The sequence below is a fragment of the Anabrus simplex genome, chromosome 5 (assembly GCF_040414725.1).
Source record: "Anabrus simplex isolate iqAnaSimp1 chromosome 5, ASM4041472v1, whole genome shotgun sequence".
Classification (NCBI taxonomy): domain Eukaryota; kingdom Metazoa; phylum Arthropoda; class Insecta; order Orthoptera; family Tettigoniidae; genus Anabrus; species Anabrus simplex.
The window spans coordinates 422752870-422779963 of record NC_090269.1 but is presented as its reverse complement, the minus strand read 5'-3'; the positions used below and the strand labels follow the sequence as shown (position 1 = coordinate 422779963).

At 39.4% G+C, this 27094-nt stretch overlaps 1 protein-coding gene across 3 annotated transcripts in view; it reads left to right on the top strand.

Annotated features, from left to right (window-relative positions):
- Window positions 1-4111: 4111 nt before the first annotated feature.
- LOC136875033 (zinc finger protein 362) overlaps window positions 4112-27094 on the top strand; it is a 76766-nt gene continuing 53783 nt past the window's right edge. For all 3 annotated transcript variants that reach the window (XM_067148755.2, XM_067148754.2, XM_067148753.2), the window contains exons 1-2: window positions 4112-4395; window positions 11728-11883. In XM_067148755.2, the coding sequence (XP_067004856.2) occupies window positions 4267-4395; window positions 11728-11883 (285 nt within the window). In that variant the 5' untranslated portion in view covers window positions 4112-4266. The remainder of the gene's footprint in view (window positions 4396-11727; window positions 11884-27094) is intronic.

Sequence of the window (27094 nt, the reverse complement as noted above, 5' to 3'; positions counted from 1 at the left end):
GGACAGGCTAGAATGAGCTCATATAGACTGGAGCAAAATGGATGGCGGAAGGCTCAAAGGCCCAATCTTGGACCCTGTAAAATTAACAGAGTAATAACAGGGGAAGTTTTACACATGCCAGCTGATCATATGATTCCAAAGTATATCTTTGAGAAACCATTTGAGACCCAGATAACAAAAAAGGAAGACTGGGACATTAACAGATGGAAAACTGGTAGGGAAGATATTGTGTAGTGGACAGATGGCTCAAGGACTAAGATGGGAACAGGTGGAGGGATTGACCGGGAAAGACCTGAGAGATCAATCCAAATGAGTCTAGGCAGACACACTACAGTTTTCCAAGCTGAAGTGATAGCCATCATTACATGCCTTGAGGAAATCCTGAAAATGAACTACAGAACATTTTCATATTTACAGATAGCCAAGCAGCTATTAAAGCACTTGAAACTGTCCGGATTAAATCCAAAATTGTTTGGTATTGTCATACACTTCTCCTGAAGCTCTCAGAGTACAATGTTGTTAAAATAATATGGGTACCTGGGCACGCAGGCATAGAAGGTAATGAAATAGCAGATAAACTGGCAAGAAAGGGGCCAGAAACACCTTTGTGGGCCCAGAACCAGTACGTGGGATCTCTTATAGACAAGCCCGACTTTACATAGGTAAATGGGTACAAAATAAATAAATGGAAAACTGGAAAAATGCTCCAGGATGCAGACTTGCAAAAGAACTAATAAAGAGCCCAAACAAGAAGCATACTAGGGAACTGCTGGAACTCAGCAGAGAAAATATAGGCTAAGATGGGTAGTAGGACTGCTGACTGGACACTGCCATCTTAAAAAGTACCTATATAGAATTGGAGTAATAAGAGACAATGTATGTAGGAAATGTAACGATGCGGAAGAATCAGGTGAACACATACTGAACTCTTTGAATGTGAGGCGCTGTGAAGAATCAGAATCTCCACACTGGGACTACCTGGTGAAGAGAGAAGAAACATCCGAGAAGACCCAATAAGGAGGACCTGCAACTTTATGAAGGGAGCAGGTATCACTAGGTGGGCATGAAGGAAAACGCATGGTAGCAAAAGATCTTCAAGATTGACGCTAAAAGGAACTTTTTAAAGAGACCCCATGAATAAAGGAGGAGGAAGAAGAAGAAGAACCACTGTTGAGTTGAAGGCCACTCTGCTCAATTGATATAAATTATATGAATAAACTACAAAATATAGAGGCCGATGACATATGTTAGGACCCTTTAAACAACAATCATCATCATCAAACAACAAAATAACCAAGCAGATCAAAACTAACTTATAGATGGAATAAGATATAACATTATTAATGTTGTAAGTAATGAAGAAAAAACAATAACAGGATGCATCTATAAGGGTTCTATAATTGGTACAGCTATAGCACGCCAAAAGATACCACAAAAACCATTAAATAAACTGCAAACATATCACACATGTAATGCGAATCTTATACCAAGTTATGGCTCTAATTCACTGAGAACAGCCCATGAACCTGACATTACCGGTAAGACTACAAACATAAAGCGACCTGCAATTCTGGCGGAAAATAACCCGTTCTTCCTGGCCTTGTATATTACGTAGGCAACGTCCTAACTCAACATGAAGATTCAGGGCTGCACGAAAGTAACGCTCCGATATTATATCGGCAGCAGCTAAAAATAAAACCCTTGGGGTGTGACACACCCCACCTGAGTTATGAAGGGTTAAAAGGGGCCTATCTACTGTAGGTCGTCAGCCCCCGTTTCTCTAGAGGAAACTTCTTACGTTTATGAAGCGTACAATAAACTACGTAGGAAAGAATCTCGTGGAAGTTTACGATGTCCCGACTGTGATCACGCTCAGTTCTGTAACTAACAAGGATCATGTAAGAGAAACTAATTTTATTTATTTTTTGCTAGGGGCTTTACGTCGCACCGACACAGATAGGTCTTATGGCAACGATGGGATAGGAAAGGCCTAGGAGTTGGAAGGAAGCGGCCGTGGCCTTAATTAAGGTACAGCCCCAGCATTTGCCTGGTGTGAAAATGGGAAACCACGGAAAACCATTTTCAGGGCTGCCGATAGTGGGATTCGAACCTACTATCTCCCAGATGCAAGCTTACAGCCGCACGCCTCTACGCGCACGGCCAACTCGCTCGGTGAGAGAAACTAATCTGATACTTTCCAAGTTCTTCCAACCTGTTCTCGATAGTACCTCTCGGAAAATATCGAATGATTGAGATGCTATGAAGGAGCTAAGAGGGTAAAAAAAAGAAACCACTCCGCCGCAAAATACTCACGTGATGAAAACTCCATTGCTGGAGGATAAGTACAGTACCACAACTTAATTTTCGAGTGATGACTTACCAAATATGTTGAAACGAGGCTTTTCATTTATTCATAAATATTTTATTCTAAATGCCATTTGTTCGGGACGTCGACCCATGTGGATCTTATGCCCCTACTGGCACCATATTGTAGGAAGCTGCATGTAATTGGAATAGTGGTAGTGTGGAATGTTGTGTGTGAGGAAAGGAAGATTAAGGACGTCACAAACATCCAGTCCCCAGGCCAGGGATATTAATCATTACAATTAAAAACCCCTCACCACCCCTGGGAATCAAATCCGGGGCTGCTGGGTGACAGATGGGCGCGTTGCCCCCTACACCGCGGGGCCGGACTATTCTTAAATAAGTATTGTGTGTTTAACTGTCTCTCTCTCTTAGGTCATCACCCCAGAGGCTGGTTGGATCCTTAAATAGCACCACCAAAGGCTATGCAGTTATAGGAAAACCACAAAAACCAATGGTAGCCCCAAAATGAGGCCTACTGGGCAAGCTGAGGAGTGAAGTGTTTGCCATTGCTTTTCTCACTGGGCCAGAACGTGCTATTGCAGCACGACTAACACTCAGACACACTGGTTGTGCTCTGAATGTCATTACTCAGCACAACCCATACTCCAGCAGCTTCCATATTATCAAAGCCTATGAGGCTGTGCCTTTGGGTGGAAGCTACACTTTGCTCTGGCCTGCGCCACGAGATGGATGCAGAAGTACCTGCTGTAACCGTCAAGAAATGACAGCAGACAGAGTGTGTTTAACAAGTGAATATATTTTTATGCGCGCATTATGCCCGGACACGCATATGGAGAATTCGAAGATAAATGACTGCGATCCTTGCCTGTAATTCTCTCGTTGATTACGAATTAATCACCTTTTGTATGGCTATTCAGATGCAGTAAGGGTATTACTACGAATTATCTACATACGCTGCAGTCTAGTTCAAAGTGGTTCAAAGAGTCTAATCTAATTCTTTCTATCAAAGAGAATGAGTTCAGTCAAATACAGTCTACTGTATTTGTTTCAGTTTCCAGTTTCCAGGAGACCCCAAGACGGGTAGGCGGCTAGGCGCGGTATGTTTGCATTGTTGCCAACTTAGTAGATTTCCCGCTTAATCTGATGGATTCTAAATCCTCCTAGCGGTGAAAAAATATACTTATTCTCTTTGATACTTAGTGGCTAGCGGTATTTTTGGCGGAATTTTATTGTGTCAGAGGATTTTCTAGTGGCTTTGGTAAATGTAATTGTAATGTCACACATTTATGGCATAAATATCACTGACTCAAATTAGTGGGAAAAATGAGACTGCACTCGTAGACCCCAGTGGAAGTACCACCAAACTACTGTTATTTCTCAATTGCGTTAGGCTAAGGCTTTGAATCTCCTTCATGTAATTGGGTAGTATATATATATATATATATATTTGCTGAATGTGATCTGTTTTCCTTTGGGAGTGCATACATTAAAATTCAGTTCTTTCTTTACTGGTGTCTGTGTGGGACTGAGTCATCCTATTGCAGCACCACAGGGGTCATTATTTCAATATTTAGTGATTTTGTGACTTTCATCAGTGTATTGTGCACCCATTCAGTGGTTTTTTGTTTAAACGATTTACTGTATTTATTTAATATTAAATTAAAATAAACGTGAAGAATATAGGGGATTTCTAGCGGAATTGGCATAGTCAATTAGCGGATTTCACTCTTTCAGTATTGGCAACACTGATTGTTTGTATTGTGATGCAGATGTGAGCATGTGAGGGATGTGAGTGAAACGTGAGACGCGAGTAGCTCGTTACGAACTGCTACGGCGAGTCGTTATTTGCTGCGAAGTTCTGGGTTCGGATTTTTGGATTAAATTAGTCACAGATTTGGGGCAAATTTTGACGTCTTAATTCAGTAATACCTCGCAAAGATGTCTTTTATTCCGCAGCCTGTGTGCCGACTTTGCCTATGGCAAACATTTCCGCTGACGTCCATTTGGAGCCCTATTTTAAGGGAACTCGGAATTGCTAAGAAGATAAACGCAATATTTCCATTCACGGTAAGTCATTTTGGTTATAGAATGTGTTATATACATGTAGCTGATGTGATCAGTACAAAGCGATAATGTTGCAATGGTATGGTACTTATTTCGTCTTACTAATAATAGGTTTATTGCAGCTCATAGCCATTAATAAAAAATCAGTTATAGTGAAAATAAAAGGTTATTCACTACACAAGTCCTTAAGAGACCCCTGTCTCCTATGACACCACTCAGCGTGATATCGTACTCATTTCTGTCCACATAGTTCACAGATGCACTTGAAGGCTGGCTCTGGAAGGCTTTGGTTTAACACACTCGAAAGTGGAATCCGTGTACTGGGAAACGAGTTATCATATGTCGAAGATCGTAGTCGGGCGCTTTCCAGTCTGAAGATGTCATGACTTCAGTTTTGTAGAACTCAGACCATGTTTCTTTCTTCTTGGCTTGAAGCTCTGTTAGCAGGTCTTGGTAGGTGGCTGTGGATGGTAGGTGAATGCATAGTCTTATATCCTCTATATAAAAGGATTCCCTGGCTAAATCATAATGTGGACAGGGCGTATCGTGACAAACACAAAATCATCTTTAGAAAAGTTGCCTTTGTTTTTTCAATTTCTTTGAAGTTTTCTTTTTTTGTGACATAGGGCCAAATGATTTGTATTCCATAGGTGGTGATGGGGCTTATTTTACTGAAGATCTTCATAGCCATGTCAATTGGTGGTCTTTATAGAAGTTTGATATTGCTCATTGCAATTACTGCTGCTGTCACCCTCTTTATTACATGTTTCATGAAGGTCTGCAAGGTTACCCCAAGATGTAAGACTTCTACATTGGAAAAGCCAAGCCATGTCGTCTGCAAAGGTAGCCTATGTAGAGAGATTTGTCCTTCAAATCTCTTTAGTATTTCCACGACGTCTGCAGTAATTAGGTTGAATAAGAGCGGACTAATCGGGTCATCCTGTAGAACACCCCTCCTCTGGATGATAGGCTGTGAGGATTGAAGATTGAATCATACAACGACTGTATTATCCTGTGAGATGTTTGTTAGATAATTTGCTTCTCCCAACATTTGCTCAAGGTTATGAATAAGAATCTGATGATCCAGCAGGTTGAAAGCCTTGTGGTCTATAAAAATGACATGGTATTTGCCTCCTTTATGTCTCAAAGCTTCTCCGTCATCTTCCAGTAAGTTCTGTATTGCTGTAAGGTTGATCTGCCTTTCCTGAACCCGTATTGTTGATCAGGCATCATTTTGGTAATTAGCAGGGTGAGTTTGTCCGTTAGGATTTTGGAAAAGACTTTGAAGATTGCATTTTCTGAAGCGATACCTCTATATGAATCGGGAGAGTCTGGGGTTCCTTTACCTTTATATAGTATCCTCAGTAAGGAGGTTTTCCAGCTAGATGGTATTTCTCTCATCTTGAGAAGTGTAAGAACCTATTTAATTTTCACATAGCAGACAGTGTCAAACCACTGTTGCGATGTTCTTGTCTTTAGATGGAAAGCTATTTGTGTTCTTGATGGTTTGCTCAGTGTTAATGCAGCTGCTTCAGTCTTCCCTAGTTGAATCCCTTCTATTACATTGTTGGAGGATAAAGTTGCTGATATACTTCTTTTTAACAATATTCTCTCTTTCGTTTCACTTGTACCTATATAAGGCATTTGATAGGGTAGATCATGGGAGACTGCTGGCAAAAATGAGTGCAGTTGGACTAGATAAGACTGAATGGGTGGCTATATATCTAAAAAATAGAACTCAGGGAATTGAGAGTAGGCAAAGCTTTATCTGACCCTGTAATAATTAAGAGGGGAATTCCTCAAGGTAGTTTTGTTTTCTAATTTTTATATATATCAATGATATGAGTAAAGACGTGACATTGGAGATAAGGCAGATGATGTTATTCTGTACAGAGTAATAAATAAGTTACAAGATTGTGAAAAACTGCAAAATGACCTCGATAATGTTGTGAGATGGACAGTAGACAATGGTATGATGATAAACGGGGTTAAAAGTCAGGTTGTGAGTTTCACAATTAGGAAAAGTCCTCTCAGTTTTAATTACTGCGTTGATGGGATGAAAGTTCCTTTTGGGGGTCATTGTAAGTACCCAGGTGATAATATAAGGAAAGATCTTCATTGTTAATAAAGTGTACAGATCTCTGCACATGGTTATGAGGGTATATAGGGGTTGTAGTAAGGATGTAAATGAGAGAGCATATAAGTCTCTGGTAAGACTGGAGTATAGTTCCAGTGTATGGGACCCTCACTAGGGTTAGGCCTACTTGATTCCAGGGGCCTATTCCACAAAAGTATGGTCTTGTACATTACAAGTTACTAGTGTGGGTTCTTGTAATGTATGGAGTTGTACATTTCTGTTCCACAAAAGATTGATAGTCTCTTGTATATTACCAGTGAATTGTTACAAGTTTTACAAGTGACGACATATCAATAAACACACTACGTCATAGCATGAATCAGCTGTTTATCTTCGTATTCCATTCGTTGAATTAGGTTATGCTTGCCTCATTTATCGTAATATCGTATTTTACTATAACTTATGCAGCAAAGATTGAAAGAACTAATATTCCTGTGAATTTTTTAATGCTACGATGTTATTTTTCAGTTTATTTCTTTGATGATAGGAAATTACTCCGTTATTATCACCCATTCTGTTCTTCCGCGATCCTTGCGTATGTTCTACGAGAGTCTAACATACCTACCTTGGTCTGTCATTAGGAATCAGATGCCGCTAATAACGATATTCGGCCGCCAAACTTAATTGTTACGAAATTGCAAACTCTGCATGAATTGTTAAAATGATGTCAAGAGAAACAAAGTTATTCATTTTGAAGGAAATAGAAGGTAGGAAAGATATTCGTTTCGGTGGATTCAGCGAGAGTCTGAAAATACAATACAATTATAAATGGTTGGATGGAAATATTTGACTTGGGAAAAGCTCATGGAGCTTTTGAGGGGAAAAGTTGGACGTATGTAAGAGATATTCTGCTCATTAATGATTCCAGGAATGTCCTTCTTGGAATATGTTTTTTTCAGTATTTTCAGGCCAACAAACAATTTGAGGAAATTTTATATCATTTATTGCAGCTACCACAGACCGAAGATTTTGCCATCCCAAGCATATCTGCAGTACCATGGTACTGACCACCATTTCCTAACCAATGTAATGTTAGTAAATGTTGTTTAGCAGAGAGAGATTTCTGTTCGTATGATATTTTAACCTATGGCCAATATCTATCAAAAGTTCTTCCACTTGTATTGTGCTTAACCTAAAACGTTCATTGTATTCAAAGACAGTGTTAAACTGGAAGTTTATTCTTTCCCTGTACAGACGATAGTTTTCATTTTCATCAAGATCACTATCACTACTGCTAGACCACATATTTATCAAAATGTATCCAAAATAAGCGTATTTAAATAGCACTAGTACATTTATATATTATTGTCCTTTCACTGGTAGAGAATTCTTCTCAATTCGCTAGTAAGTTACAAGTACTAGTACTTTTGTGGAACACGCCTATAAAAATTCACTAGTAATTTGTAAGTAATTTGTGGAGTAGTAAAGTACAACTGTAGAAAATTCTTTTGTGGAACAGAAACTCTGGTATTTGTACAAGTTACTAGAGAATTTACTTGTAATGTACAAGACCATACTTTTGTGGAACAGGCCCCAACTGGAAAACATCCAAAGAAAAGTAGCTTGATTTGTTCTGGGTGATTTCCGACAAAAGAGTAGTGTTACAAAAATGTTCCAAAATTTGGGCTGGGAAGACTTAGGAGAAAGGAGACAAGCTGCTCGACTAAGTGGTATGTGATACAAATTCTTATAATTTTGTTAAATACCACCTATTCAGTACAATAATAATGTAATAAAAACTTACATTTTTATTAAGTTGTTTCCCTCCTTTTTTGTTAGCATCATCAGCCAATTATCATTTACTTAAGGTTATATAAGATCGTGAATCTATTCTATTGGATTAAATTATGCTTGTAAACCTAATTGACAAATCTTATAATATTTTACAAGTCATATAACAATAAAATTATGACTTTAAGTTAAAACATAATTGTCTAAAATCAGTCAAGTCTAACATTTTATTGACGAAGCTCATCTAGTGAACATCCTTTAAAATTATTTTAAAACCTTTTGAGATCTGGCTAATTGTATTGATTCAATGTTGCTTGACTGGTATGATTGTCGTTGAAACTTCGTTAACTATATTAACAATTTTCTACAGTTGATAATTACGTATGTTATGAACATTTAACTTGTTCTCGATGTTGCTGGAGTAACATTTGTACAAAATGTATTGGCATTAATCTTATGTTGCCAATACGAGAGTATTGTTTATGAACAAACTTGTTGGGGAATAAAAACTTTCTAATGTGAGGTAGAATTTGAATGGTTCTCGTATGTTCCAAATTGGGGTTGTAGGTATATGGCCTTAACTACGCCAATAAAGACGTGTATCTATCTATATCTGTAATGAAAGATAAAATATATATGTTTATGGTTTTGATTATAATTCGTATAAACTTCTTATCGAAAGAATTCTCACTTTTCTTTCTGCTGCGTAATTGTCTAGTGTTACTCCTAGCCTCTTGAGAACTACTTGTTGTTCTGTTTGCACTCCTTGTATTATATGAGTGAGTGTGGATGAGTTTACGTTTTGGCGGGGAGTGGGAAGGGGAAGTGAAGGTAGGCGGTGCATTGATAGCTGCAGTAGATTGTGGAGGGGACTGCCTAGGAGAAATAAGGGGAGGAGTTGAGTTTGTTTGCGTCAATAAGCCATTAAGTTTTGTCGAATTAAAATGTTTATAGAATTTATTTATATCAGATTTAAGCATTTGTATTAATTCCGGTAATTGTACTAAGATTCTTTATTTCAATTTTGTCATTTAGGAAATTTTTGTTTTGCTGATCTAAATGAATGTATGTTTTCCAATTCCGTCATTTCTTTTCCTTTTTCTACTCTCCTTAAAATTCTGAAGTCCCTTTCAATAGTTGTAAAACTGTGTCCAGTTTCTTGCATGTGTGCTTCCATTGCAGAATGTTTCTTGTGTCTCGCTGCATTTACATGTTCGAGATATCTTATCATAAAGCTCCGGCCAGTTTGGCCAACATACGAAAAATTGCATTCTGCACACGCAAACCTATATATTCCAGATCCTTGATATTGATTACTATTTATATTTTATTGTGTTGATTTTGTTATTGACTGCTGTGAAGAATTTGACACTGAGAATCCAGACAGCCACTGAACAGAAAGTGTTGGGAGAGATAGTGGCACTTCTCAGCAGAGTACTGAAAATGAAATAGGTACAGAATAAATATGAATTAAATGCATTAATTAACAAAAATTCTGAGTTAAGGAATTGTTGAAACTGATACAGCTCCATTTTTGTGTACCTTACACAAAAGTATGGAAGGGGATAACATAATAATATTGTTATGTGTCAGCCCCATGGTAGCTCCTTTAGGTATTTCCAGGAAGGGGCTGGTGACTCAGACGACCTGGAATCTCCTAGCCGGCCTGTGGGGTGGGGCCGGCCTTCCCGTGTATTGTTCTCGGCAGCTGGCTTACCTGTTAGTTTCTTTGAGATTCAACGGGAATGTTCTGCCTCCAATGACATCGTGAAATTTCTCGATCAAATTACGCAAGCTATAAAAAGGGAGGCGAGCCCCGGAGAGTCGGTCATTGTTGGACTCGGAGTCGTAGTTGGACTCCATGTGGGAGTGAGCGACAGTTGGGCTCTGAGGTGGAGCCAGTGTGACACTCGGTGAGTTGGGGTTCATTGGCTGGGCTGAGGGCGACAGAGGTGTCGCTAGTGTCCCACCGAGGTCTGAACCAGGAGCTGTTGTGGTGTCAGAGTGTCCAGCGAGTAGCTGCAGGAGGCGGCGTATGGGACAGAAGACTGTGTATTGCCTTAGAGTAGACACACTCACTATCTCTGCGCGCGCGCGCGCAGGTTGAGGACCGCCGTGAATCAGCAATTGAAGCGATTAACGTAAGTGTGAGGATAATTGGACGTGGGTTAATATTTGCTGTCGTGAGTATCGTCCTGCTGTTGGATACTGTTGAGCTGTTGGTGATTGCTGTTCACTTCATGTGTCTGTGTGAAGTACCGGACTATCATTGGAGTCGAACCAACGAACAGTCGTTGTGTGTTGTATAGCCAGTGACACTGTGTTCAAATCCATCTATCTACGCACCGCTGCTGTATGAGTTAATTGACTGGACTTAGGGAAGTGAAAGTGAGGCTTAAGTGCCCGCAGGTAGACGGGTGGGCTAGACCTCCTAATGTGTACAGAAGAGAGATTTGTAAATAGACTGTAATTAGTGTGGCCATTCATAACGGGTTAGAATTACCTGTGTTTAAATGTGTTTGTGCATTTATTAGGTCATCCTGAAATAAATTAGAGTACTGAAACTGATGGAGTTTTATATTCGTAACAATACAAACAGATTCATTGTGTTGATTTTGGTTTTGTCAATAATATTTAATTTATTAGGTCAAATTTAATTTTCATTGTATATGAGATGACTTTAATATTCGTTCGTTCGTAATCTGTTTACCCTCCAGGGTCGGTTTTTACCCTGGGACTCGGCGAGGGATCCCTCCTCTACCACCTCAAGGGCAGTGTCCTGGAGGTTCAGACTCTGGGTCAGGGGATACAACTGGGGAGGGTGACCAGTACCTCGCCCAGGTGGCCTCACCTGCTATGCTGAACAGGGGCCTTGTGGGAGAATGGGAAGTTTGGAAGGGATAGACAAGGAAGTGGGAAGGAAGCGGCCATGGCCTCAAGTTAGGTACCATCCTGGCATTTGCCTGGAGGAGAAATGGGAAACCACGGAAAACCACTTCCAGGATGGCTGAGGAGGGAATCGAAGCCCCCTCTACTCAGTTGATCTCCCGAGGCTGAGTGGACACCGTTCCAGCCCTCGTACCACTTTTCAAATTTCGTGGCATAGCCGGGAATCAAACCTGGGCCTCTGGGGGTGGCAGCTAATCGCACTAACCACTACACGACAGAGGCGGACTGACTTTAATGTACAAAAATAAAATTAAAAACAAACCGAGAAAAGACATAAAATTAAAGAGTTTGTTGGAGCTTATTGATGGGTACTGTGGACCTGGTCAAATCCGGGGAACCATTCATCATGCCCTCCTGAGTATGCTGTGGTATTTTATTTCCGTTGCCTGAGCCCACGATGGTGCTGCCACTTGCCTGGTAAAAGCTACCCTTGGCCAGCTAATAATTCTGTAAGAATTGTATTTGATCATCTACAAATGCCGTAAATGTGTGTATTAACTATTGTTTTTCTTTGATAGGTGGAGAGAAATGACGGACTCCCAAGTGACATCTGTTCGCACTGTACCTACAAGTTGGATACATTCTATGAATTTTATCAGCTTGCATGTGTATCACACACAAAATTGAGATTCTGTTTTCCCAAGGGTGGAGAAGCACACCGTTCAGGACTACAGGTATGAATTAAGGTAGATGGGAAGAGTTTGGTATCAAAATTGTTTGCAACTGTCTATAGTGATGACGGATAGTGTGGAGGGATTGTAAGAGTAAGTAATGGAAAGGAATAAACAAGTGCAAATCAAGTCGTCGATAGAAAGATGTGTTTATAATAACAACAATCATTATAATCATTAAGATAAACACGTTCTTTTGTTCATTCCATTACTTACATTGACCTGTGGGTTCCTTTTCTCTTTTAGTGTTTGTCCTTTTCCTGGTCTTTACCATCCGTATTCATCTTTATCTTTTTGTTTCTTCCTTTTTCCTGTGTTTATCTTACTTTTTCTTATCCCACGCTTTCCACGTCAAGACCGAAGTTCTGTCGAGATGGCCCGTTGGTAAGTGTTAAAGTTTGCCCTTCTTGACCTAATACCATAATATCTTAGTATGGCCAACATCTTTTCCGTTGGTACGCTGTTAATGCCTTGTATATATACATAAAACATAACTGTCTAAGTAGTTCTCTTATAGAATTTTTTACTTGGAACATACTGAAAATCTGGTCTGAAACCACACACTGGTTTTCGCTCACCTTACTCTCCACCAATGATTGTACTCATAGAGCCGATTGTGGAAACGATGACTAGTATTTTTAAGCCTTACACAACGTCTACCTAAACGTTTAATTCGATCACGATCTTGTATTTCACGAACAGTGTTCAGCTGGTGTTTAGCAAGAAGTCGTTTAAAATTTCAATATTGGTTCGAAAATGGAAATAGAAGTATCTTCCTTGCAACTGTTTGCTTGTTGCAACCAATTAAATTCCTACTCCAATAAATATACAGTACCTTCGATAATTAAGTCATCCTTGTCAATACTTAGAGTTGTTTAATTAATTGTTTTCTTTCATCTGATACACCGTACATGTTTCGAGGACCTTACTGTCCTCTTCCTCAAGATAGGCCCTACTTGAATTTATTTATAATCTTAATTTGTTTGTTATTATTCAGTGTGATAGTTGGTGTTTCAACCTTGAGGGATGGCATCATTTTGGTCTTTTCAAATGAAATTTGTAGTCCGACTTCTGCTGCTATTATTTCGAGTTCTTCAATTTGGTGTTTAGCCTCGTCCACACTATTTGTGAACAGCGCAAGGCCATCTGCAAATGCCAGGCAATTGAGTTTGATCTTTTGGCCAATCTTGATGTTTGGTTAGTCCACTCTCGCATGATTTTCTCCAGTATGCAGTAAAATAGTAATGGTGAAAGACCGTCACCCTGTCAAAGTCCAGTCCAGATTTCAAATGATTCAAGACAACTCAACTTTTGATTTAGTATTCTTAATGGTAATTTCAAAATGTTGATAAGATTCTGGTGTAATTCAAATTCCTCGAGGATTTTAAGGAATGACTCACGATGGATACTGTCATACGCTTTCTTGAAGTCAACAAAAGTGATGAGTAACTTTTTGTTTCTCACTCTTTGATGTTTCATGATCCACTTAAGACTGATAATTTGATCTGGACAACTTCTTCCAGGTCGAAATCCTCCCTGATATTCTCCAAGTTCTTGGTCAAGTTGTTCCTGAATTCTTGTTAGGATAATTCTAGACAGGATCTTATATGTGACGTCAAGTAAAGAAACCCCCGGTAATTATTTGGATCCAATCTATCACCGTTTTTGTGTATTGGATGAATTATAGCTGTGTTCCATTCTTCAGGCAGTTTTTTGGAATTCCAGATGTCTGTGAAGTGTTTGTGGAGGTTTTGAAGCGTTTGTTTATTGCATTCTTCCACTGCTCTGCAACCACTTGATTCTCTCCTGCTGCCTTGTAGTTCTTGAGCCAACCAATTGCTTTGATTACTTCATTGAAATCTGGTGGTATAACCGTTTCTAGACGTGTTTTCTTTTTTGGATAAGGCTCAAATTCTAAGTATTCTTTTGGTTAGTAATTCTTTGAAGTGATCGGCTAGAATTTTGGCATTCTTTTGATTATTGTGCTAGTTTCCCTTGTTTATTTTTCATCATGAGTGTGGGTGGTGTATACTTTCATTGATATTGTCTAAATGTCCTGTAATAGTCCCTGGTCTTACGTTGTTTGAATGACTCATCTATGATGTTTAGATTTTCCTTTTGGTGGTCCCTAATGATTATTCTAGTTTCTTTGGCCGCTTGTCTTCTAGTAATGGTTAGTTCTTCTCGATATTTTTTGTTTTTCTTTTGTTGGTCATTTAGCCATGCTTTGCGTCTTTTCTGTATAGCCATATCACATTCCTCATTCCACCAGGTGTGTTTCTTTCTCCTTCTAATGGGAGCAATTTCTTCGGCAATGTTTTTCAGTTTATCAATAATAGTTTCCAGTTTGTCGCTTAGTTTGTTTTGGATCTTGCTGAATATCATGCATTATTTTATTAAGTAGCTGGGGTCATTTTTCTTTCTAGTGAATTTTGGTGGTTTGTATTTTTTCTTAGGGTTAACTTGATTTTTGTCTTTGAAATATAGTGATCTGATTCGATGTCCACCCTACGAAGGATTTTGACATTATGGATTTCTTTGTGGTACTTTTTATCCGTTGCTACATTGTCTATCTCAAACTAACCCATTTTAACAGTAGGGCATTTCCAGGTCATGGACATGTGATTTTATATATAAACAAAAAAAATACTGTATGAAATAAAATCACATAAGGCAATGCTCCGGAGATAAAAGTATATTTTTACCTAATGCATGGATTTTCACGAAACTTTGTGGGATTGTCAGCTACATAAAAGTAGAGTTATCTCGAACATTTCTTTCATGTACAATTAATAGTTTTTCCAAAATAAATTTTTTCTTTTGAAATTTTTAATTCCATTTTTTTTCCCCATGAAATTTAATTAACATGTTGATGTAAATTCGTAATCAGGTAGATAATACTTCTTTTACCTCATTGGGCCCGAGCCATGGAACCGTTCCATGCTTCATCTCGGTGCACCAAATGCCGGACCACGGAACTGTTCCGTTGTCTCATTTTACTACGTAATTCAACTTTTTCTCAAGAGATGGCAGAGTGGGTTGCATTTGTGATTTCTGTAGGGACTCTTTCTTTGCAATGTTATATGCTCTTTGCTAATATATATCGACAGTGTGCTTGGTAATATTAGTTTGAAGTGGGCTATCTCTCGACTTTGAGATTCGCTTGTAAGCAAGATGGCTGCCAGTATAGAACTGATATATACCGATATATAACCCCTTTTAGGAAGTAATGATGATTAGGAATGTAATTTTTTCAGTGAAATTAGCAGTAATATTACTACTAGTGTGAGCAATGCTCCTGAAGAAATGCCAGAAATGCGAAGAGAAGGCTGTGTTACAGCTCAGCAGGCGGACTGAGTATGGACCCGTGATGCTAATAAAATAAAATGCTTTACTGTATTCCTTGTTCCGCAGTTTGTGGTATGAAAGCCTTTTGTTTTCATGTGTATTTAAATCTTTAATGGTCTTGTAGGTAAGAAATTTCTCACGATATGAAGCGACACTATATTTCTTCCAAAATAATCCCAGCGCCAATGCAGTTTCAATCCAACAAATATGCAGGGCTCAATGGGTTAAAAGCACTATATATTAATTTTTCTGTACATAATTTATGTAATGAGATATATCATAGTAAAGTTTGTGGAATTTTTACGTTCTAAAATTTTGGACTTAAAAATCCCTACTACTTGAAGAAATTCTGCAATAAAAAATTCCATACGCAGGTTTCTTAAATAGCTGTGATACATATACCATATAAATTTTGTTAAATTTGGCAGAATATAATGGGAGAAAAATGGGATTTAAATGTAATATTACAAATGGCAAACAAAGCATTATTACAGTGATAAATTGTTTGAATTGAGCGGAATAACTTCGTGGCAAGAAAAAAAGAATCCTGTCAATTTCAGTCATAAAAAAATTTCACCATAATGACCAAAATTTCGATTTTTATTTCCGGAGTGTTGCCGTAAACTGTCCTTTTATATGGCATTATTTCTCAGCCACTGAATACAGAAATCACTTTGTTGTCTGACAAAAAATCCTTAATGGTCAGTTGTTTTACTTTGTCTTAACACGGTACAGTGCTCCCTCAACATTTGAAACGTTCTGTCCTTTGCTGCCATCTGTGTCATATGCAGAAATATAGTTGCAAATTTGCTAATGCATTGGGAAATGTTGGCAGGGGTTCCGTTTTATCTTTGTCTTCCCCCTCGCTTGCAATCTCATGCCCGGAACTTGCGCTGGTTGTAGCAGTATCATCGTCGCACAGCTGTTCTATGCTCATTACGGCACATATGGAGAGCTCACTATCGACTGTTGCATACACGTCGAAGTTAACATCCCTTGGCAAGAGCTTCTCCCAGTTCTTGTCGATAACACGGTGTTGGTGTCGTTCAAGTCCCCTGCTTTTTCCTAATTCATTTATGAAAACAGTTCTGATCTGTGGTGGGCAAAACTTGGAACCATGCTGACAAAAGAAGGTGGATTACCTGTAGAATACTGAAGTTAATCTTCACCTTTTTCCTGGCATCCAACATCACATAGCTCTTTGCACCAGTTGCTTTCAGTAATACGCTTTGAAGCGCTTAATCACCCCCACATCTAGAGGCTGGAGGACTCTGATACAGCTCAGACTATAGAAAAATAACTTTCACGTTTCGTAAGGAGAAGGTTTGTGTCGGTGGGCGGCACATTCATCCAGAAACAAAACAGAACTGTGGAGTGGGGAGTGTGCGAGAATCATATTGCTGTATTAGCATTATTTCGTTGTGGAAAATGAGCTAAGGAAACTTTTTCTACGCTGAAACCTCCCTGTATCAATGAACGATTTGTGTTCTGGACAATAGCATGGTTTAAACAAACAGGTGCAACTGTTGATCGCTTCAGATCGGGCCGTCCTAGGTGTGTACACAGAAAAGAAGTTGTGAATGCTGTTCATGCAAGGATTTGATGCAATCCTTTGCATAAACAAACAATTTTGTCTTGTGAAATGAATATATCTCCATGAACTATGTTACGCATTTTGAAGGGTGATTTACGTTTTGGTGCATATATTTAAATCTAAGAATTTCATTTTTGTCCGTATTGAACTGAGAATGGAAGATAGGAAACTTAAAAGGGTCCACCTTTTCAATACAATAAATGTTATAGTTTATTTACAACATATATTTACACTTGGAACTAGTTTCAACGCTGTTTGGCGTCATCTTCAGCCAAAATGTGGGAAATAGGCTAGCATGTAGACATTTATATTGCACAAGGCGTTATATTAAACAATACACATCTTACGAGGAGATAAAAACAGGGACGAATATAGAAACAAATGAATCGTTGAGAAAGCAAAAGATATACATATTAAAAATAACCTTAACCACACATCTTGCAGTGCGAAAATATTCGCCTTGAATGATTCCTGAATACAAAACGCACGCGCACACACTTCTGAAGAGCCAGCAGGCAGGAAAAAGTAAGGTGAAACCTTAAGAGTTCTTCTGAGAAGAGTTCATCATTTTTTCTATGTTCCGACAAACTAATGAACATTATAAATTTTCCAGCTAACTCATTCTTGGTTGCCAACGTTTCGCCCTCGTGTGCTAGGGTGGGCTCATCAGTTGGTACCTAGCACACCTACCAATACGCTGGCTAGTGCTTACCGTGGAGGCCACTGCGTAGGCTAACTGGAGCCACCGGCAGTGCCAATGCACTAAGAGACTTTGTCTTATCAAAAATTGATGCCTGCTTGGCCATCAGATGATATAGATGTTGATTCCCATAGGGAATCTGAAATATTTGTCCTGAATGAGTATAATACCAATATAAATGGTCCGTTATTGGACATTATAAATTTTCCAGCTAAGTCATTCTTGGTTGCCAGCGTTTCGCCCTCGTGTGTTAGGGTGGGCTCATCAGTTGGTACTTAGCACACCTACCAATACGCTGGCTAGTGCATACTGTGGAGGCCACTGCGTAGGCTAACTGGAGCCACCGGCAGTGCCAATGCACTAAGAGACTTTGTCTTATTATCAAAAATTGATGCCTGCTTGGCCATCAGACGATATAGATGTTGATTCCCATAGGGTTCAAGACGAAGTCCAAATCAAGTTGTTCAATATTTTGTCCAAAAAACAGATAACACTATAGAAAAAACTTGAAGCACTTAAAAATAAAGTAAAACACAGCAACTCCCCTCCAAAACCTAACAGCAAGCCTAAACTTGCTAATGACACTCTACAACAATTCCACCCACCAGTAATTAATCTTTCCACCACCAACTTAGATGAGGACGATATAAGAATTCTTTCGAAAGGTCCAAAGCACAACTGGCCCTGTTTCAACTCGGCCCTTACAGCCTCCAAACTCGTAGTTGAATCAGAAGTTGCTATCAGCAAAATGCCATATGAACTACAAGACGAACTCAGAGTGGACGTAAAAAAACAATTAAACAAAAGTTTTTTCTCAAAAAATCGCACTGCGACCCCTATCACCAAAATCAACAAAGAATCCCTCACCGAAAGAAAACAAATTCTCAATCTTAAAAAGAAAGTCAAAGACAACCAACTCATCATTACAAAGGCCGACAAAGGCAACACAACAGTCATTATGGATAAAACAGATTACATTCAAAAAACCAAAAATTTCTTAGATAATGATTCCTTTTCGATAGTTAAGAAGGACCCAACACAATCAATTCAAAGGCAATTGAAACAAATTCTAAAGAGCACATCTTTTCTCCTCACTGAGCAAGAAAAACAAAAGTTAATTACTATGAACCCAGGTCTACCAACAGCTAAAGCACTACCCAAAATCCACAAAACCGGTGTCCCTATTCGACCCATAATAAACTACAGACCAAGCCCCTTATATAAATTATCTCAATTTATCCAACAATTTCTTAATAAACATTATAAATTCTCATCAAATAAATCCATCAGGAACACTGTAGAATTAGTGAACAAACTAAACAGTTTCAAACTTCAACCATATCATTCAATGCACTCCTTTGATATAGTCAACATGTATCCCAGTATAAAAACCAACTCATTATTCCCGATCATCGAAAAGAACTTACTTGCTAACAGTCAACTAAGTAAACTAGAAGTTCAAGACTTTATGACCATATTAAGATTACTAATTAACAATAACTATGTCACATTCGGTAAGATCATTTACAAACAAGATGGTTTGGCTATGGGTTCACCAGCCTCAGGAATTTTAGCAGAGATCTACCTTGATTTCCTAGAGCACACCGCCATCGACAATAACATCAAATTTGCTAATATCCAATTCTGGGCTAGGTACGTAGATGACACATTTATAATCCTAGATGAACGCTCCATAGACGCGCCATCCACCCTCAAAAACCTTAACAACATTGATCATGACATTAAATTTACCTTAGAATCAGAGATAAACAACTCCATCAACTTCCTAGACCTAACAATCAATAGGCACCCCTCTTCGTTCACATATAGTATCTATAGAAAGCCCACTCAAAGGCCACTACTATAAGAAATGACTCACTACATCCCCAAACACACAAAGCGGCTACATATAATAGCTTAGTAGACCGAGCATTCAAAATTCCGATGTCCAGAAAAAACTTAAATAAAGAATTGAACACCATTCGCTCTGTAGCAAAATTTAATGGATATAATGAATCCTTTATTGAAAGAATAATCAATAAATTCAGACACCGCCCAAAAACCACCCTAATAAAAGACAATACTAGCACTGCCACGTTTTCCACATTTACCTTCAATAAAGAAATTTACAACGTCACTAACGTTCTTAAAAAACACAACGTTAAAATAGCCTTTCGTACTAACAATAGAAGCACAGAGATCCTACACAACTCTTCATCAATAAATAAAAGTAGTCCTTTTTCTAAATCAGGTGTATATAGGTTTTCTTGCCAAGACTGCAAAAGTTCTTACCTCGGGCAAACAGGACGCAGCTTTAAAATCAGATATGCAGAACATGTCAATGCCATAAAACACAACCGTTTTTCCGCGGTCGGCCTACATATAAAAGAATTTAAGCACAACTTTACTGAAATAAATCAAGATCTTGAGGTATTAGATATTCTAAACAAAGCTTCTTTCCTAGACGTCACTGAAAACCTCTATATTCATTTAGACCAATATTTCAATCCCAACCTAAACTTAAATGATATCTCAGAGAAACCAAAGATCCTATTCGACTTTCTCATTGAATTTTTCAAAAACATGAATATCCCGAAAAACAGATCCGTCTTTCACATTATGCATAATACTTTGTCACGCCACACACTTTCACCACATCACCCTCCATATTTCCCCTCCTTCCACTCCTCCTCCCCTACCGCTCCTTCTCTCTCCCCTCCTAATCCAACAATGGCCGCTCCCCAGACCTAAACTATCCAACACGCTCTGTTCCTCTTCATCTCGCGCCAAAGCTTTACCGCCTTATGTCCCGCAATAAACATCATAGAAACCTGCCCCCACCCTACACGTAACGCTGCAACAATACACCACAAATACTGGCACAGTCAACCTCCAAACTCTCAAAAACGTATTCCTTAATACCAATTTTATATTCTTGTCGAGCTGAATACCGGACCTGTGAAGATTACAAGATTATTCTGTGCATCTACAGAATAGTGGTGTTAATGAAGCTATGTAATATAGAGAGAGACTTTCAAAGGTGGTTAAATGAAGAAGTTATATCATGTTCTAGATCATGCTTTCACGTCTCTGCACAGTATTTAAAATACAATTTACCGTTGGTCTTTATAGCTATTGTTGAGAGTGAAGGAGAATTTCCTGTTGTGTATGTTTATCAGGAACTCAAGGGAGACTTCATTAGTTAGTCGGAACATAGAAAAAATGATGAACTCTTTTCAGAAGCACTCTTAAGGTTTCACCTTACTTTTTCCTGCCTGCTGGCTCTTCAGAAGTGTGTGCGCGTGCGTTTTGTATTCAGGAATCATTCAAGGCAAATATTTTCGCACTGCAAGATGTGTGGTTAAGGTTATTTTTAATATGTATAACTTTTGCTTTCTCAACGTTTCATTTGTTTCTATATTCGTCCCTGTTTTTATCTCCTCGTAAGATGTGTATTGTTTAATGTAACACCTTGTGTTAAAAAATGGGTTAAATAAAGAAGTTATATCATGTTCAAGATCATGCTTTCACGTCTCTGCACAATATTTAAAATGCAATTTACCGTTGGACTTTATAGCTATTTGAGAGTGAAGGAGAGTTTCCTGTTATGTATGTTTATCAGGAACTCAGACTTCATTAGTTTGTCGGAACATAGAAAAAATGATGAACTCTTCTCAGAAGACCTCTTAAGGTTTCACCTAACTTTTTCCTGCCTGCTGGCTCTTCAGAAGTGTGTGCGCGTGCGTTTTGTATTCAGGAATCATTCAAGGCGAATATTTTCGCACTGCAAGATGTGTGGTTAAGGTTATTTTTAATATGTATATCTTTTGCTTTCTCAACGATTCATTTGTTTCTATATTCGTCCCTGTTTTTATCTCCTCGTAAGATGTGTATTGTTTAATATAACGCCTTGTGTAATATAAATGTCTACATGCTAGCCTATTTCCCACATTTTGGCTGAAGATGACGCCAAACAGCGTTGAAACTAGTTCCAAGTGTAAATATATGTTGTAAATAAACTATAACATTTATTGTATTGAAAAGGTGGACCCTTTTAAGTTTCCTATCTTTCATTGGTGCATATAAACGATACACACGGCATTTACTGTACTAACTAAAAAATTGGTTCGATCCCAGGCTATGTTACGACATATGGGGAGAGCCAGTATAGCCACAGCCTGAAAAAATACTCACTGTGGAAGAGCCGTTTAACAAGCAAACCGATCGTGTGTATACACCGTCCTCGAAGGAAGCAAGAGAGAAAGTTACATGTGTGCAGCGTGGACATAACCATGCTTCTGTCATGGTACGGCGGATGGTTTCCTGGTGGGGAGCATTGGATGGACATTTTTGCGAAGGTGGAGTAAAGACTTCTGCAGCTGTCTACCAGACAGTGTTGGAAGAGGTGATACCACGTACCAGTTCAAAGCTGTTTGAAGGGAAATCGTGGATTTTTTAAAGCAGGATAGCGCTCTTGCACACAGAGCAAAAATGACGCCGCACTGCCAATGTCCCACGGTTCATTGCTGGATTATTCCCTGTGGTAGAAGCTCGAGGCGATAGCATGTCAAAATTAGCACCAAAACATTGAGATGTTAAGAAAAAATCATCTCATCAGCTGTCAAAAAGATTCCATGGGACACAGTTTGTGCAGCTATTGATGAGTGGCCTCAGTGTCTTCACTGCTGTGTTGCCACGCATGGCGATCATTTCGAATGAGAGGATGTTCATTCTGTAGCATTTTTGTGTTTTTTCAATGGGTTTGCCTAGTTTTATTGAGTAGTTTTATGCATTGAAAGTACTGACCGTACTTATGGCAGAACTGTGTACATACGGGTTTGGCATTGAATGAATTAATTATTTTCTTTCAGTAAATGCTACTGCATTCTTACCAGATTATCAGTTCAAATAAAATACATTTTGTGTATTATAGTACAAGTTATATAGAACTCCGAATAAATATACTGTATATTTTCTTTTCCAGTTTACATAAGTTCGTGGTATGTACACCAGCTGGCATTAGCTGCCACTGATTGTACGCTGCACTTACCTCCATACCTTGCTGCTTTGCAGGAACCACCTTGTTCGTTTTATCACTGATATCCTCTCATTCTTTGATTCTACACACTTCAGCTCGTTTTCTTTTCCTCTTATTGTCATTTCTAGCCTTTTTCACAACCACTCACCTCTCCTTTACTGTCCGTCATTTTGTATACAACTAACACGTGTTTTGAGAACAGGCACATCTATTGGCCATCTTGTATAGCAGACAGGCAGCTTACATCATTATTGCTTCTATCTGCTTGGTTGTGTTACTAGCCCAAATCAAGGCTTGGAAGTGGAGGCCTCACCCACACTTGCTTAGAGAGGCATCCATGGTTCCTCCACATGGGTGATATGGTGGTTCAGATGAAGTGGGGCTGGTGATTGAGGTGAAGGCTCACTGCGGGGTGCTAGAACCAACACATCACTTTGCTCTACGTAGAGTGGACGAGCCGCGGGTTGGGAAAGGGGCGATCCCAACCTAGGGGAAAAGTCATGGCTGTGAACTCAGTCATGATTAAGCCACGTGAAGACGATGTGAGTAGGCCTACTGAAGGGGGAACAAACCTGGCTAGGTTCAGGCCAGGGGCAGACAGCTGGATGGACGACTGAGGGGCGTGGTCTCTGCTACGGAGAGCCTGAGTTGCGGGAGGACAATGTCTGGCTGTATGCCCACCACAGATGGTGAGAACGACGCTTAGGACCCTAGAAGGGGCAAAAACCCTATGATTGATTGAAATATGGATGCTTATAAAGAATCAATTTCAAACATTTCCACATCAAGAGAAGCCAAGGAAGCTCCAGTAAAACAGATCCGGGAGCAAGCCCAAGATGAAAAAATGGAGACAGAAGTCCCAATTGGACAGGTTGTCGCCGACTCAAAACAAGAAATGGCAACAGAAGCTCCAGTAGAGCAGACTTCTGTCAGAATCAATCAGCATTATACCAAACTTCTAACACAAAAGTGGAGAGTGCTGAATGCCACTTCAATTGATTAGACAGGAAGGACAGTCGTTTTAGCCCTTGGTGAAAGAGGCTTTGAAGAGCTTAAAAAGAGAAGCCTTAAGGCTAAGCTTGGACTTGGGCAGATCAAGTTTCAACTCATCAGGGGAAAAACAAGACGCAATGTTGATAAAGAAGGTCCTTCAGGCCAGTCGTCAGCATAAAAAAACAACCGTGGCCAATTTTGCCAGGAAGTTAAAGTCCGAGGCTATTGACGTGGCCCTTATTCAAGAGCCATGGGAAGTCAAGGTTCAAAGTAGCAGGACAGGCGGTATCTGGAGGTAAGCTGATGTACGATACAACATTGGAAATACCCAGAACATGTCTTCATGTGAACAGGAAATTAAAATTTCTTATGTTGCAGGAACACTATTCACGGTACTTGACTGTGGCCAAGATTAAACTTGGAAATTAGGAGGAATCCAGAGAAATAACCATAGGCTCTGCATACCTCCCATATGACTCAACTAATCTGCCCCCATCAGAAGAAGTTGAGAACCTAATTTGCAACGCAAAGAGGAAAGGCAAACACCTAGTCCTTGGAGCAGATGCAAATTCATACCGCACGGCATGGGGCAGCACGAACTGCAATGCAAGAGGTGAGAGACTTGGAACTGAGTTGATGATACTAAACCTAGGAAGCAAGCCTACATTTATAAATAAAAATCGTGGGGAGGTAATAGACATTACACTAAGCACTACGCATATTGCAAACTTTATTAAAGACTGGAAAGTGCTGGAGGAACCATCATTGACAGACCACCAGCACATCCAATTTGCAATAGATGCAAGACTATGTGGGATTGAGATTTACAGAGACCCAAAAAGAACTAACTGGGACAGATACAAAGTTCTAGGGAAGGCTGTACAAAAAATTCCAACTAACGTGAGAGGACAGAAAGAATTGGATGAGGCAGTGGAAATATTAGAAGAGGCCATTATAGACTCATTCCATGAAAACTCTCCTCTCAAAGAAAAGAAAAACACCATCAAAGTAAGGTGGTGGAACAACAAACTATCCAGAATGAGGGAAAAAAAAGTGAGGATTTTGTATAGAATATCATCTAGAAATGGTATGTGGGACGTATATCATAGGAGACTCACTGAGTGTAACCTAGAGATACGGAAAGCAAAAAGAAAATCTTGGAGACTATTCTGTGAGAAAGTGGAGTCACACACTGAAACAGCAAGGCTCCAGAAGGTTCTGAAAGCAATTCATATAAATCAAGTGGGGACACTGGAGAAACCAGATGGGTCATTTACTCAGGCGGGGAGTGACACACTGGAAACACTAATGGCGTGTCACTTTCCTGAGGCTGAGGAGATGACAGAAGAAGAAACGGTTGAAACAGAGACTGGAGCTCGAAGAGCAGACTGGAACTGTGCCAACAGAATAATAAAACATAACCATGTAAAATGGGCAATCGACACGTTTCATCCTATAAAGGCTCCGGGGCCAGATGAGATACTTCCGATACTCCTACAGGAAGGACGGGAGATACTCGTCATTGCCCTGATGGACCTTTTCAGAGCTAGTCTAGCTTTAGAGTACGTGCCGAAATCATCGTCTGAAGCTAAAGCAGTATTTAAACCTAAGCCTGGAAGGGCAAATTATGCCCAAGCCAAAGCATACAGACCATTATGTTTAATCTCTTTCATACTGAAAGCAATGGAGACAATTCTGGATGAATATATCAGAAGAACGGTGCAGCTGAACTCAACATTACATGAAAATAAGTTTGCATATAGACCTGGCAGATCCACTGAAGTAGCACTGAAGCCTAGAATAAAAATAAATTGCATTGGCGGCATTTCTAGATATAGAAGGAGCCTTCAGCAGTACAACCTAATGACTCTATAATCAAAGCATTGGAAAAGAGCAAGGTGAGTAAACCCGTTGTCAAATGGATTAAATCCATGTTAGATGGAAGGAAGATAAAAGCAACCCTGTTTGAAGAAACGCTGACGGTTAGGGCCACCTGATGCTGTGCTCAGGGAGAAGTTATTTCTCCTCTGCTGTGGAACCTTGTGGTGAACAAAATCATAGCTATGCTTAACGAACAAGGTTTTTATACACAAGGATATGCAGATGACCTAGTGAGTGTGGTAGAAGGTAAGGTGATGACTGTTATCCAGGACCTCGTGCAAAGATCACTTAACCTTGTGGAGAACTGGTGGCGGGAAGAACAACTATCAGTCAACCCGAACAAGATAACTGGTTCATTTTACAAGGAGGAGGAAATTAGAGGGAAAGAGATCACCAAAGCTCTTTGGGCAAGATACATATATGGAAGAACAGGCACTGCACCTAGGTGTAGTGTTTGATAAAAATCTAACCTGGAATCCACATATAGAAAGGAACATAACCCGGGCCAAGAACTTACTGTATGCATGTAAAAGAGCCGTCGGGAAGACATGGGGCCTAAGACCATCAAGGGTAATGTGGATATATACAATGATCATTAGACCGCTGATGGCTTATGCTGTAATCTTCTAGTGGCAGAAAGTAAGCCAAGGAAAAGTCAGTAGATTGGATAGCCTACAGAGAATGGCATGCATAGCCATAACTGGGGCTATGAGAACTACGCCGACAGAAGCCTTGAATACTTTACTAGACCTCCCATCACTATGCAATTTCATGAAAGGACAGGGTAGAATGAGTTCATATAGATTGGCATAATCAGAGTGCTGCAATGCACAAAGACCCAATCTAGGACACTATAAAATTAACAGAGTAATAACAGAGGAAGTTCTACACATGTCTTCTGATCATATGATACCAAAGTACAATTTTGAAAAAACCGTTTGAGACCCAGATTAAAAAAGAAAAAGACTGGAATATCAACAAATGGAATACTGAAAAAGAAGATACAGTGTGGTGGACTGATGACTCAAAGACTGGGGATGGCACAGGAGGAGGGATCAACGGGGAAAGATCTGAGAGATCAATCCAGATGAGCCTGGGCAAACACACTACAGTCTTTCAAGCAGAAATAATAGCTATCACAACATGTCTTGAAGAAAATCTGAAAATAAACTATAGGAATAAGACATTTTCATTTTTACGGACAGCCAAGTGGCCATTAAGGCACTAGAAGCAATCTGGATAATATCCAGAATTGCCTGGTATTGCCATTCACTTCTCCTGAAGCTCTCAAAGTACAACATTGTCAAAGTAATATGGGTACCAGGGCATGCAGGTATAGAAGGAAATGAAAATGCAGATAAACTGGCCAGGTAAGGGGCAAAAACACATTTTGTAGGCCCAGAACCTATATGCGGAATTTCCTATGGACAATCCGGACATTACATAGGAAAATGGGTACAAAAGAAACAAGTGGAGAACTGGAAAAATACTCATGATACAGGCTTGCAAAGGAACTGATAAAAGGACCAAACAAGAAGCATACTAAAGAACTGTTGAAACTCAGCAGAGAAAATATAAGATAGGTAGTAGGACTGTTGACAGTACACTGCCATTTGAAAAAACACCTACAAAGAATTGGAGTAATAAGAGACATTATATG